This window comes from Camelus bactrianus, chromosome 6 (assembly GCF_048773025.1).
Source record: "Camelus bactrianus isolate YW-2024 breed Bactrian camel chromosome 6, ASM4877302v1, whole genome shotgun sequence".
Lineage (NCBI taxonomy): Eukaryota > Metazoa > Chordata > Mammalia > Artiodactyla > Camelidae > Camelus > Camelus bactrianus.
The window spans coordinates 74,609,917-74,624,777 of record NC_133544.1 but is presented as its reverse complement, the minus strand read 5'-3'; the positions used below and the strand labels follow the sequence as shown (position 1 = coordinate 74,624,777).

General features: G+C 35.0%; 1 protein-coding gene across 4 annotated transcripts in view; it reads right to left on the bottom strand.

Annotated features, from left to right (window-relative positions):
• Nucleotides 1-2,146: 2,146 nt before the first annotated feature.
• The window catches only part of WDR76 (WD repeat domain 76), a 50,090-nt gene continuing 37,375 nt past the window's right edge, over nucleotides 2,147-14,861 (bottom strand). For all 4 annotated transcript variants that reach the window (XM_045524344.1, XM_045524345.2, XM_010965242.3 and 1 more), the window contains 4 exons: nucleotides 10,420-10,637; nucleotides 9,687-9,839; nucleotides 8,010-8,063; nucleotides 2,147-2,746 (listed from right to left, as the gene is read on the bottom strand). In XM_045524344.1, the coding sequence (XP_045380300.1) occupies nucleotides 2,494-2,746; nucleotides 8,010-8,063; nucleotides 9,687-9,839; nucleotides 10,420-10,637 (678 nt within the window). In that variant the 3' untranslated portion in view covers nucleotides 2,147-2,493. The remainder of the gene's footprint in view (nucleotides 2,747-8,009; nucleotides 8,064-9,686; nucleotides 9,840-10,419; nucleotides 10,638-14,861) is intronic.

Below are 14,861 nucleotides of genomic sequence, written 5' to 3'. Positions count from 1 at the left end.
GAAGACAGAAGGCCTAATATTTTTCCGTCTCGAGTTTGATACAGAAGGTGCATGTCTTTGCCCTCCCCTTCTTCCCATGTACTGTACACTGGCTGAAAGTATTTAAATCTTTCTGTCTGCGGCCCTGGAGTTCCTGGTTTTCCTGGAGAACTGCCTTTGCAAAGTCACTCTGTGCACAGGTAACGCAAAGGCCAGAAAACTAAAACAGGACTTTAGCAGCTCAGATTCTATCAAATCCTAATCATCTGTGGTCTGTCTTAGTCTGACCAAGTCTCTGTCCACCCAAAATGAGAATCACCTCCTTCCTCCTTAACATCACATTAAAAAAAGGGACAGGCATCTCAAAGAAAATAACTCCATTATGAGAGATCATAAACGTCAACTAACAAAAGGTTTATGCGGAAGGGAGAGAGCAATCATAATACATGCATGATTACAGAGGCCACACGGCTTCAAGCAAGTCTCTGGGAGAAGGGTCTTTCACAATAGCATACAGTTTAAGGATGTCCTAAGGGAGACAATTTTCCTTTATGTGCTTTCTAGTTTTGAACAATTGCTCCATTATAGAGCTTACCACCAAGAAACAAGTCCCCCACTCACCCTCCTTCTCTCCTTCCTGCATTGCCTCCAGAAGACAGATCTCTATTAAGTGGAATAGGATACAAATAGCACAGCTTATGAAGCTATGATGGCAAAGCAAACCACGAAAGTGAGAAACATCAAGAATTTGCTAACATTCATTACAGAAGCCAAGCAATTACCACAAAGTATTCAAAGCTTAAACCAAGGTACTAATTTGAGTAGTTTTCAACATCTTAAAAAAAAGAACAATTCTCACAGAACTAGTCACCCTAGAATCTGTAAAATTAAGTAGTGTAGAAAAGGAAAAGGGAGCTTAAAGCCTTCACTTACTATTTCCAGGATAGTTTAAATATACCTCAACCTAACTTAGCCTTACTTAGCATTTCATAAATTAATATCTCCCTCTTGCTTATCAATGCCTGCATTCATATCTATTACCAAGAAAATAGAAATCCTATTCCTTATAAACATCTACAACATATTAATAAATTAAGCCTCAAAACTTAGACTTTAATTACGAAAAAGGAAATTATTTAGGAAAAAAAAGTTCAAGGAAATGATGTGTCACTTTATTTCTGTGATACATAATTATGAGAAGATAATATTTCCTCTTAGAAATCAAATATATTGCTGAAGCTATTTACAGTAGTCTTTCAGTAGTAGTTTGGCAATGAAGAACAACGAAAGAAGTTGGACAGGTAAAGGTAATGTCACAGAGCAATATTAGTCACTGATTTAGTAGCTTCCCTTCCAACAACAAACACATTCAAAGTGCCATAGCTGCTGAAAAAAAAATCTATGAAGCAGTGCCAAAGGTGGTATTTCACAGCACTTCCCCAAGCTACTGAATCTCTGGAGAGATTAAAGACAGGGATGGATAAGGCTGTCTGGGACCTTCTAAGGCAGGAGCTTTCACTTCTTTAACCATGACCTGCAGTACCATAGTAATAAAGAAATACATTTCATGTGAGAATATACATATGCATATATACCTACAAAAATGTATACATGTGGAACTAAGCTTCACAAAAGGATATTTATTCTCAATTATGTTTGCTATTCTTTACTATTTCTCTCCTTTTCACTTTTTTTAAACACTGGTCATGGCCACTTAATTGATTTCATGCCTATAGCTACAACCCACAGTCTGGGAGACACTGGACTATGGGGATCAGGTAGATCCAAACCCTGTGCCTAGAAGCCCTGGAATTTCCTGGCTGTGTCTCAGAGGGGAGGGAAGGGAAAGGGTCAACACACAGACCCAGGCCCTGCCCAAGTAAAGCAAAGCTTCTCAGCAATTATCTTGGGATTTCACATAAGATTTAATCTACACTGTGCTATACACCAGAAATTAACACAACATTGTAAACCAACTATACTTCAAATTGAAAAACAAATGTTTTTAAAAAGATTTAATTTAAGGAAGGGGGAAAAAGGTTGTCAGCTTAAAAAACTAAGTTTCAAAACCACGGAGTTAAATGACCTTTCAGGACCCCTTCCAATGTATGAGTCTAGAAATAAATATTCATTCCAAACAATCAAACCACAAATTTATATACCACTATAGAATCAAAACCACAAAAAACTTTTAATGTTGATCATTCAAAGCTTTATAATTTATAATGTTAGAATTTCTCAACATACTGCCTGATTAAAAGTGCTAAAGGCATCACAGTCTCCGCTCAAATTCCCCTCCTATCCTAGAGAAACAACCTCTAAGGCTTCTTCCTTACTAAAAGTACATTCTGTTCATAGTTCTTAGTAACAAAGCAATTCTACACTTGCTAAATAGAACACATTACGAAGTAAACAGCGAAGTAAACAGACTAGGCCACATGAATTACTAGGCTCTTTAGACGGTGATTAACTTGAACAAACTGGTGTCGTCAAGCCAAAAACTCTGCAACTTTCTTAATTCATAAAAACATGCATCCTCCCACTGGAATTACCTCCAGCCAAAATATACCGAGTTGGGTGCATAGCATTAATGGAACACACAGAGGCTAGGCATTCTCCAAGAAAAGAGTGCACCTGCTTTCCTGTCTCATGGAAGATTTCCACTCGCCGTGGATAGGCCATGCTGCCAACTATGAAACAGTCTTCTTGTTTAGGGTCCCACACAGCTTGGAACCTGGTCAGCCATCGCCCAGTGATGGTGTTGTGCCTAGTGGAAAAAAAATTTTTTTTAAAGGACAGTAAGTGTTAAGTAACTCGAGGTAGCACAGGCAGAGGGTAAAGATAGCATTGTTCCTAAATGCTGGTTTTCTCTGCCAAGTTTCATTAAGTTACTGAGTAACCAACAACCTAATCTCATCCTTCCAACAAGACTGAAAGTCAGAACAGAGATGATGTTTTCTGTATTTTTGAATCTCTAGTGCTGAGTGCAGGGGTTTGTGCTCAAGGGATAGTCACTAAAAGTCTACTGAAATGGCACCCTTTTTGTTCACTATTTCCTAACCCAATGGTCTCCCCTCCTTTCTTTAGCACACACAAATAGAAGAAGCCCTAGAAATAAGAAATACACAATCTAGGTTATTGCTGTTTTAACAGGATCTGCTATTTCCCATATTTGTATTCCTCTAATACCCAAACCCTGAAATCATTTTATATTTCATACAATTTTAAAGTAAAAAATACATCTGGGGCTCAAAGAAGAACTCACAAAGGAAATTAGAAGATATCTGCAGACAAATGAAAATGAAAATACAGCATACCAAAATTTAAGGGATGATGTGGAAGTAATACTAACAGGGAAATTTATGGCAGTAAACACATTAAAAAAGAAAGATGTGGAATCTAAAAAAATAAAAAAGAAGACACTAATGAACTCACCTACAAAACAGAAATAGACTCACAGACATAGTAAACAAACTTACAGTTACCAGGGGGAAAGGGGGTGGGAAGGGATAAACTGGGAGTTCGAGATTTGCAAATATTAACTAGTATATATATAAAGTAGATAAAAAATAAATTTCTTCTGTATAGCACAGGGAACTATACTCAATATCTTGTAGGAACCTATAATGAAAAAGAATATAAAAACAAACAAAAAAAGATCTCAAAATCAACAATCTAAATACACCTCAAGGAACTAGAAAAAGAACAAACAAAAACCAAAAGTTAGCAGAAGAAAAGAAATAAGATTAGAGCAGAGATAAATGAAATAGAGAACAGAGAAACAATAGAAAACAGGAAACTAAGAGTTGGGTTTTTTTTGAAAAGATCAACAAAATTGACAAGCCCTTAGCTAGATTAAGGGGAAAAAAAAGAGAAGATGCAAAAAACTAAAATCAGAAATGAAAGTGGGGATATTAGAACTGTCATCACAGATATAAAGAGGATTATAAGAGAATACTATGAACAATTACACACCAATAAATTGGACAACCTAGAAGAAATGAATTAAATTCCCAGAAACATACAATTCACTAAGAATGAATTATGAAGAAATGGAAACTCTAAATAGAACTATAACTAATAAGGGGTTAAAACAATAATGAAAAACCTCCCAACAAAGAAAAGCCCAGGACCAGATGACTTCACTGGAGATTTCTACCTAACATTCAAAGAAGAATTAACATCAATATTCCTCAAACTCTTCTAAAGAACTGAAAAGGAGGAAACACTTCCCAACTCATTCTATGAGGCCAGCACTACCTTGTTATCAAAACCAAAGACTCTACAAGGGAAAAAAAAAAAAAAAAAAAAAGACTATTATTCCTGATGAATATTAATGGAAAAATTCTGAACAAAATAGCAGCAAACCAAATTCAACAGCACACATTAAAAAGGATTATACACCCCAACCAAGTTGGATTTACACCTAGAATGCAAGGATGATTCAACATATGCAGCTCAACTGATGTAATACACCTCATTAACAGAATGAAGGACAAAAAAATCGTAAGATCCTCTCAACTGGTTCAGAAAAATCATTTGACAAAATTCAATATCCTTTCCTGATAAAAACACTAGACAAACTAAAAATAGACAGAAGACTATCTCAACTTAATAAAAGCCATATATGAAAACACAGCTAACATCATACTCAATGGTGAAAGACTGAAACCTTTCCAAGATCAGATAAAATTCAAGATACCTACTCTTGCCATGTCTGTTCAACATAGTGTGGAAATTTAGTAGGACTACAAAGCTGGGTAGGGCTAGAGACACTGACCTGCCTAACTTCCAGGTGTTCACAACTGCACAGGAAACCAGATCCTACATGTGAGTCATCATCATTAAACTGACAAGCATTTGATAAAGGGGACATTGAGTCAATCAGACAAGAAAAAGAAATAAAAGGCATACAAATTGTAAAGAAAGAAGTAAAATTATCAGCTTGTATGACATGATCTTATAAGTAGAAAATCCTAAAGATTCTACACACACACACACACAAAAAAAAAAACTGTTAAAACTAAAACGATTTCAGCATATTTGCAGGATACAAAAATCAGCTGCATTTCTACACACTAACAATGATCAATCTGGAAAGGAAGTTAAGAAAAAAATCCCATTTACAATATAATCAAAAAGAAAAAAATACTTAGGAATAAACTTAACCAAAGAGATCAAAGATTTGTACACTGAAAACTACAAGACATTACTGAAAAAAAAAAAATCAGAGAAGGTCCAAATAAATAGAAAGGCATAGACTGGAAGACTTAATATTGTTAAAATGTCCATGCTACCCAAAGTGATCTAAAGAATTCAATGCAATCCTTATCAAAATTCCAATGACATGTTTTACAGAAATAGAAAGAAAAATCCTAAAATTGATATGGAAGCTCAAGGGACTACAAATAGCCAAAATAATCTCTTAAAAGAAGAACAAATTTACACACTTCCTGATTTCAAAACATACTACAAAGTAACAGTAATCACGAGAGTGTGGTATTGCCATAAAGACAGACACTACAGACCAGTGGAACAGAACAGAAACCCCAGAAATAACTCTCATGTATATGGTCAAATGATCTTTAACAAGGGTGCCAAGACCACAAAATGGGGAAAAGATAGTCTCTTTGACAAATGGTCTGAGAAAACTGGATATCCACATGCAAAAGAATAAAGTTGGACAGTAACCTTACACTATATACAAAAATAAACTCAGGGTAGCTTGAAGACCTAAAACATTAGACTCTAAACTATAAAGAAAACATAGACAAAAACATAGTAGAAAAGCTTTACGACACTGGATTTAGCAATGATTTCTTGGATATGACACCAAAAGCACAGGCCACAAAAGCCAAAATAGACAAATCTACAATAAACTTAAAAACTCTAGGGAAGTGGGGGTATAGCTCAGAGGCAGAGTGCGTACTTAGCATGCACGAGGTCCCAGGTTCAATCTCTAGTACCTCCTTTAAAATAAATTAATTAGTTTAGTTAAATAAAACCTAATTACTTAATCCCCCAAAGAAAAAGGAAAAAAAAAATTTTTAACTCTGTGCATTAAAGGAAACAACCAACAAAATGAAAAGACAACTCACAAAATGATAAAAATAAAATTGCAAATCACGTATATGACAAAGGGCTAACATGCAGACTATGTAAGGAACTCCTGGGCAAATGACTTGAATAAACAATTCTCCAAAGAAGATATACAAATGGCCAACAAGTATATGAAAGGATGTTCCATATCACTAATCATTAGAGAAATGCAAATCAAAACCACAATGAGATATTACCTCACACCTATTAGGATAATCACTAACAAAAGAACAGACAATTGAGTGTTGATGCATATAAAGAGAAATTAGAACTCTGGTGCACTACTGACGGGAATGTAAAATGGTTTTTCTATGGAAAAACATAGAGGTTCCTCACAAAATTTAAAACAGGATTATCAGATGATCCATCAAAATCCCCCTTCTGGGTATATATCCAAAAGAATTCAAAGCAGGATCTTGAGGAAATATTTGCACATCCATTTGTTCACTGCAATATTATTCACAATAGCCAAGAGGCAGAAACAACTCAAATGTCAATTAACAGATGAATAGATAAAGAATATGTGGTATATACACATACAATGAAATATTATAGAGCCTTTAAAAAGGAGATCTTGTCACATGCTAGAATATGGATGAACATCGAGGACATTATGCTAAGTGAAATAAACCAGGCATAAAATTACAAATACTGTATGATATCATTCATATGAAGTATCTAAAGTAGTAAAAATCATGGAAATGGAAAGGAGAAAGATGGTTGTCAAAGTCTGGGGGAGCGGGGGGAAAAGGAATTAATATTTAAAGGGCACAAATTTCAGTTTTGCAAGATGAAAAAGTTCTAGAAATCTGTTGCACAACAATGTAAATGTACCTAACACTATTGAACTGTATACATGTAAATAGTTAAGTGGTTAATTTAATGTTATGTTTATAACCACAACTAAAAATAAAGTAAAAAAAATTTTTTTTAATACATTTGGGGCTCTTTACTACCCTGCAAAGCAAAAAGAAAAGCACTGCCTTTTTATTCTCTATACCTTAACATCATTAACAACCCTTTCTTATTAAAGAAGTATGAACTACGGAGAACCACATTTCCCACTGCCACTCAATGACCCTATCTTTACTGACCCCAGAATCATCACCCTAGACAATTTTTCTAAAATACACATTAGAAGAGGGGAGGGGATAGCTCAAGCGGTAGAGCACATGCTTAGCATACACAATGTCCTGGGTTCAATTCCCAGTACCTCCTCTAAAAATAAACAAACAAACAAACCTAGTTATCTCCCCCCCACCAAAAAAAAGTATATAAATACACATTAGAAACCAATAAACTAAATCAATAAAGTTTGAAAAAGGAAATGAAGAGGGAAAATTTTGTGAAAAAGAAAACATACTTAACTACAGCCCCTGTAGACTATAAAGCTCATGAAGCAACAATCCACATACACTGCACACCCTGTTCCTAACTTCATAAACACTGATAAAGAGGAACACCTAGGAAAAAGGAACTGAATTAAGTGTGATATAAAATTTATACACTAAAAGTAGCAGATGTAAAAAGAAGGTAACCAAAGAAATAAAGTGTGAAGGTGGGGAAGCCCCTGGAAGCCCAGAACAAACAGACCTTCAGCCAGCCTCACTTGCAAGTTACAGTCTCCATTAATATGGTAAATTGAGTAATTCAGGTTGGAACAAAGTCAGTCACCTTAACCAAAAATAACCTACCCAGCTGCAGAGAACAGCTACTGACTAAAAGAGAATGAACCTCTTTATAGACACAAGGAACCTAGAAGCAAGAACCTTTCTGGATAGGATAGGAACTGGCAACCTGGAACACTTAAAACAATGTAATACAAAACTAGACCTATTCCATCTCTTCGACAATCAGATGTCTAATGTACGCACTCCAACAAAGAGCTCAGAGAATCCAAGGAGTACATTATTTGGCACATGGAAACGTACCTGATGGTGGTGAGGAGAGGAAACTGTGAGGATATACAGCTGCTGTCAAAGATTCTGCAAAATAAAGAGCAAGAATAAAGGAGCACACTCTTTTTTATTATTTCTTGAAAAGTTTTTGAAATGTTATCAGTGTATCTAACAAGCTTTTTATTGGTTCATGATATATGATTGTAATTTTAAAATATATAGGATCAGGCTCTAACAAACTTCAGCTAACATATTTAACAAAATTTACAAGGAATATTATAAGATTCAGTGCTTATAGTTTAGTGTGGAAATTATTTATTTAAACATTATTACTCCAAACTTAAATATGCATTCTAAAGTGATAATCTGGACTCTAAAACTCAGATTCATGGTAATAAAAATCATACATAATGGATATAATCTGAAAACGCACAAATAACCTAAAAGTTCATGCACGTATGAGGAGCAATTTCCCCATGAGACTCATCAGTTGAGGGCATGATAGTGTCACTCCCAGGGCTGGTGAGACTAAGACTAGACAGCAGCTAAAGGGAGGAGTTCTTGTGGGGCAACTGGAGGAATCCAGAAGCCTCCACAAGGTACCCTGGCAGGAAGAAGCCAATCACATCACCACCACCTCCCCCTCTCCTTGTGCCTAGCTATTCCAGGGCAGTTTCTTGGCATTAGAGCTTATTAACTAACTACATTACTAGAAAGCCAAATCACTGACAGCTATTGTAACAAGAATAAACTCTGCAGTGCAAATGAACAGGAATGGGACGAAAAGGTAGCTCTTAAGACAAAGGAAACTGCATGGGTGGAAAGGGGACACTGGGCTGCCATTGCCTGGCCACTAAATCTGGTAGCACCTGTTAATGTTCATAGACTTTACTAGAAACTAACTGGGCACCTGTCGCACACTGCAGACCACATTCTTACCAATAGATGGGTCTAAACAGAAATTAGGTGCCTTTCTAGAGCCTGGTCCACAGTATACATTCAACGGATAATTGTTGAATTTATGAATGAATTCTAAAATCTCTTAAGGCACAATTCTCATAAATTGAGAAATGCTTAGAATTAAGCAAAATCAGGGATTTTAAAAGATGAAAATCATTTCCTTTGTAGTTGCACTAACATTCTCCACATCTTTTTTTTATCGGCATTATTTTTCTATTTCTGTTCAATTGGTTTATATTATATTTTGAAATCTGTTTTTAGGAAGTAGCTATAGAAAGGTATCAAAGCTAAAATCATAAAATTTTATCCAGTAGTTTGTACAGAAGCTCAATTTTTGCTAAATTTTCTGCCTGCCCATGGCCTGGGGCTCTGCAACTTCGATTCAGCACTTCACTTGTTGGGGAGACCTCACTACCTCCAAAGTAAGAGCTCCCTGTGCTAAAATTATCTCCCTTCCAAGATATCACAAGCCTGGTTTTGTTGGAATTTCAGTGCTAAAATGAAAGCCTGACATCAACTCCCCAGGGTAGCTACAGACCTTCCTTGCCAATCTCAAGGAAATTTATAGATCCCAAAACAGCTGAAAAGCCATTAAGTACCGGTCATTGATCTTTGGGAACCTAGATATGGCTATGGAACAATAACACTAGTGATTTAATAAAGAGCAATACTAAAGAAAGCTACTGATTAACTGACACAGTAACTAGACTCTAGATTTCTTAACAACATATTTCTGTCTTCCCAATTTACCTCAGCTTACAATCAGCACATGTGGTTACCAGTCTGTTACCAGTAAGAGGTGAAAAATAGGCAGAAGCAAGGCTCTTCGTGTGTTCAGTCAAAGAAATCAAAGGCTGGCTTCTACTGGGATTCAGGCATCTTACATCATAAATGTGAACATCCCTGCAATGGGAGGAATAATTCTCAGTTTTGCCCCAGTACACACAGTAAGCCTCTACAACAGTGCTGAACATAAACTGGACCCTCAAATACTGTACTGAAGAACAGTTGAGACAGAATCCTCTAACCTTCTGTATTAATTTTGAAAACACTGGTGTAGATTTTTTTTAATTACAAAATTATAGCATATATATGTAACCAAGTGGGTAAAGAGAGATAAGATTCTAGTTGATTTTCTAATCTCTCCAAGAAAAAAGTTAACAGACCAGGAAGTTATAGGTCACATATAACTTTTACTTATTTTTTTTTTTTTACAAATTTTCTTCTCAAAAGACTAGAACTAAAGCATGAGGCCACAGAAAACAAGAATGTGTATTTGTTCCAATACTTTCACTATTTATTAAATCCACAAGAATCTCTCATTATAAAAAAAAGTTACACTCAAAAAAACCCTCAATCAGCATAGGAAGGAAAATTATTTGGGCTGTGGGTATCACAAAAGTCAGATATCTTTGACAACCAAACTAAAACATTATTCCTAACATTAAGAGGCCTAAACCACAAAATTTTATGAATAACATACCTTAATCCTGCAGTGATGAAATACTGTCTATGCACTGGGTGGACATGAACAGTTCTTATTTTGCTCAAAGAAGAATTGATAAGTTTCTCATAAGAAGTTCCCGTCGTCCGCCTATCCACCAGTGACATACTTCCATCCCAGTGACCTACTATTAAAGTAGAGGCATCTTCTGCCAAGAAGTCAAAGGAGGAAAGGCTACTTTCTTCATTTCTATATACCTAAGGATATAAGTAACAATCAACTTACGTTAACACTCTTCTTTTAAAGAAAGTCAATGCATAAATTCTTTGTTAAAGAATAACAAAAGACTTCATCCAAATAACCTCATTTATCGTCCCATCATCCTCACAGGAAGGAAAGGGCAAAATGATCATGCCCTTTTATAGAGACGGAAACTAAGGCACTGAGCAGCTATAGCCGCGCCTGCAATCAAACCGCCCATCCACCCATGTCAGGGCTATATCCCAAATCTCTTAAATCCATTAAACCTCAGTTGCAGATCTACCTGTGAAACTTACTGGGATGTGGACTAAATATGAATTCTACCTAAATGAAATACCTTAATATACCAAGTAACTTTGCCAACCAAGTCTAAGATGTATATGGATTGAATGCGCAACTACTCTAGGTGAAAGTATAAACAGATACAAAATTTTTACAGCAATCAGGATACATCTATCAAAATATTTAATGCTTATATATACCCTTTGACCCCAGTAATTTCACTAAGATGTATATAAGGATGCTTGCTGCAAGACTGCTTATAACAGCAATAAAAAGCAACCTACATGTCCACCAAAAAAGATCTGGTTAAATCATGATAGTACATCTCTACTTTGAAGTATCATGCAATGCTAAAAAGAATGAGGTAGATTTGTACTACTAACTGTACAAGATACATTAGTAAGTGAAAAAAGCAAGTTGAAAAAAATGTACGTATATAGCGTGAACCCACTGATGAAAAGAAAAAAAACCTGTATCTATACACTTGTAAGTATATGTGTACTTTCTGGAAGCATACCCAAGAAATACAAGGGTTACCTCTGGAGAGTGAGAATGGGGAAGAAAAGATTTACTTCACACACCCTATTTTCTGTAACTATTTTATCATGAGCACGTATTATTGTTACAACTTTTTAATCACCTACAATTCACGGTACTATCACTTTGGGCTCAGGGCTCACACATATAAAGGAATAAAAAATAAATGTTGTAGAACATTCCAGGGCTTAAGTAAGAGAGAATGACCACAGTTCTTACCATTGAATCATGAATTGCTGCTGACTTTTAGTGTTAATAACAAGTATTACTATAAACTGAGATTAACAAATTAATACACCAAAGGCATCCCAATCCCCACAGACCAGAAAAAGCCCAATATACACAAATGAAACTTGAAGTGTTCAGTCAGTATATTAAAACAGTTAAGTGCAGGTGCTTTGGAGTCACACAGACCCAAGTGCAAATTCCAGTTTTGCCATTTACGTCCTTAAGCAAGCTAATAAATCTCTTTACCTCTGTTTTTTCAACTGTTAGGTGGGGAGAACATTACCTATTTCATAAGGTGTTATTAGGCTTAATACTATATGTAAAGCACACTCAGGTTAGTACCTAACACAAGGTAATTGTTCAATCAGTAGTATCAGGAGCAAATTACTGATACATGCAACATCCTGGATGAATCTTAAAAACATTATGCTAGGTAAATAAAGCCAGGCACAAAAAGCTACACAACATATGATTCCATTTACTTGACATTCCACAACAGGCAAAATTATAGGGACAGTAATCATATCAGTGGTTGCCAGGGGCTAGGGGAAGGGAGAGAGGAGTAAATATAAAGTGTCTATGAGGTAATTTTTTGAGGTGATGGGAATGTTTTATATCTTGATTGCAGTGGTGGTTACACAGGTGTATATAATTTGCCAAAACTCATAAAACTATATATCTAAAACAGGTAAATTTCACTGTATATAATGCATACTTCAACAAACCTGACTTCTAAAACAATAAGTGGAAAACTCTTATAACTCAATACTAAAAACAGAGATAACCCAATTAAAAAAACAGGACAAAAAATCTAAATAGACATTACTTTAAATAAATAGAAATGATCAACAAGCAGATGAAAGGTGCTAGGCATCATTAATCATTAGGGAAATGAAAATCAAAACCACAATGAGGTACCACTTCATACCCACTAGGCTGGCTACTATACTCACCAACAGTACAAGTGTTGGCAAGGATGTGGAGAAATGGAGACCCTCATACACAGCTGATGAGTATGTAAAATGAAGTCAGTTTGGAAAACAGTTTGGCAGTTCATCAAAATGTTAAACAGAGTTACCATATGACCTAGCAATTACACTCCTGGGTATATACCCAAGAGAAATAAGAGCACACAAAACTTGTGCATGAATGTTCATAACTACATTATTTGTAACAGTAAAAAATGGAAACAACCCAAATGTTCATTAAATAATGAATAGATGAATAAAATGTGGTATAGCCACACAAAGGAATATTATTCAACCATAAAAAAGAACAAAGTACTGACACATTCTACAACATGGATGAACCCTGAAGATACTTTGGTTAGTAAAGAAGCCAGTCACAGAAGTCTATAAATTATATGATTTCATTTATATGAAATGTCCAGAACAGGCAAATCTAGAGACAGAAAGTAGATTAGTGTTTTCTGTGGGCTGAGGGGAGGAGGGAGTTGAGAGTACCTGCTAATAATCAAGGAGTTTCTTTTGGAGGTGATAAAAATATTCTAAAATTAGTTTGTGGTAACGGTTTCACAACCCTGTAAATATACTAAAAGCCACTGGATTTTATACTTTGAATGGGTTAATTGTATGGTATGTGAATTATATCTCAGCAAAGTTGTTTTAAAAGTAAATACAATCAGTTATTATTTAGTGGCTGATAAAACATAGATATACCTTTAAATTTCAAACTCCAACCTTCCGATTAAGAATATAAACAAATACAAAACAGAATATAACTACATGGTGTGCATTAATAACTAAAGTGCTACCATTAAACAGTTTAAAGAGGCTTTTTCACAAAAATTATCATTTAATCCAAGATTAGTAACCTATTTCCAATAAGGATTTTAGATATTAATATTGCTCTTAAAAACCTATTTCTAAAAGGGTAAAAATAGAAATTAAGAGGGAAAAAAAAGAAGCAAAGATGTCAATTTAAAAAAAAAAAGAAATTTTTTCTAATTGTCAGTAATTAGGAAATCACGTCTGTCCAGGAACACATTAACAGTCTTGAAAAGTCTTTTTCCGTATGGCTAAAAACAGACCTAAAGGGACTTAAACATCCTCGTTTTAAAAGAAAACACCAAAACTATTAGCACTCAAGGAGAGAGAAAAAGCCTCCTCAATTTCAAGAAAGATCATTTTGGGAGTTCAGTGAATAACAAAACAAAAGCAGTTATGGACCATACTATTACAATTAAAATAATTATTTAAAAACTCTTTTATAAGTAATTATGAATCATCTGTACATAGAATATTAGAATAATTACAAAGATATCAAAATGTGTTAATTCTGAGCACTGGCGTATATAAAAGAATTAAGGCATAAAATTAGATCATCAATTAGTATTTATGATGATAAATTATAATCAATGATGATACTTCACCTTCTTCATTGTCCATCACATTTAAATCGCCATTATACTGAGGACCTCTAAAAAATTTAAATATTCCATTCAAAAGAAGATAAAGGATGAAAACCCACATCAAAACCATCCTAAATTTCACAAAGATTAAATCCATATAAAAAAGTTAGTTTGATTTGTAAGAATTCTCTTAATGAGGAAACCTGATATGGCTAACAGTAAATCTGAAAGCTCACTTCAAATGATACATTTTTTGTAAGCATTAAGTGGTAGATATTTAAGTAGTAGGCCAAAATGTAATCACTGGGATCCAATATTGTGAGGCTTCCTCAGGCATTTGGAAGTTTATGGCCTATATGACCAAGGAACAAACTGATTATAAAACCTCCAAGGAGTAAGCAGTCTGGTGATCTGGACAGATCATCTCCAGGAGGACTGGTGGTCATGAGTATGAGTCCAACATCTTTCAACTATTCTTTAAACAGACTTCAACCTAAGTTGACCTTGCAGGGGTTAGACTAGTCCAGAAAAAGACCTTATCCTCAACAGGCAGTTACGAATAAACCTGGCCTAAGATATTCTAAATAAAACTGCCTGAGTGCCCATTTCTTGCCAGAGTACAATTATATGACGTCAATCCAATGGCAGTTTTTCATTCTAACTTCATCAGAAAAAAACAGCTGAGCTAGTCTCTCTACCATCACATATATATAGCATATAAGACATGATAAATCTTAGCTAGAAGGCAAAAAACCCCACAAATTTTATAGTTTCTGTGTTATATTACTAGCCAAAAGTTTTA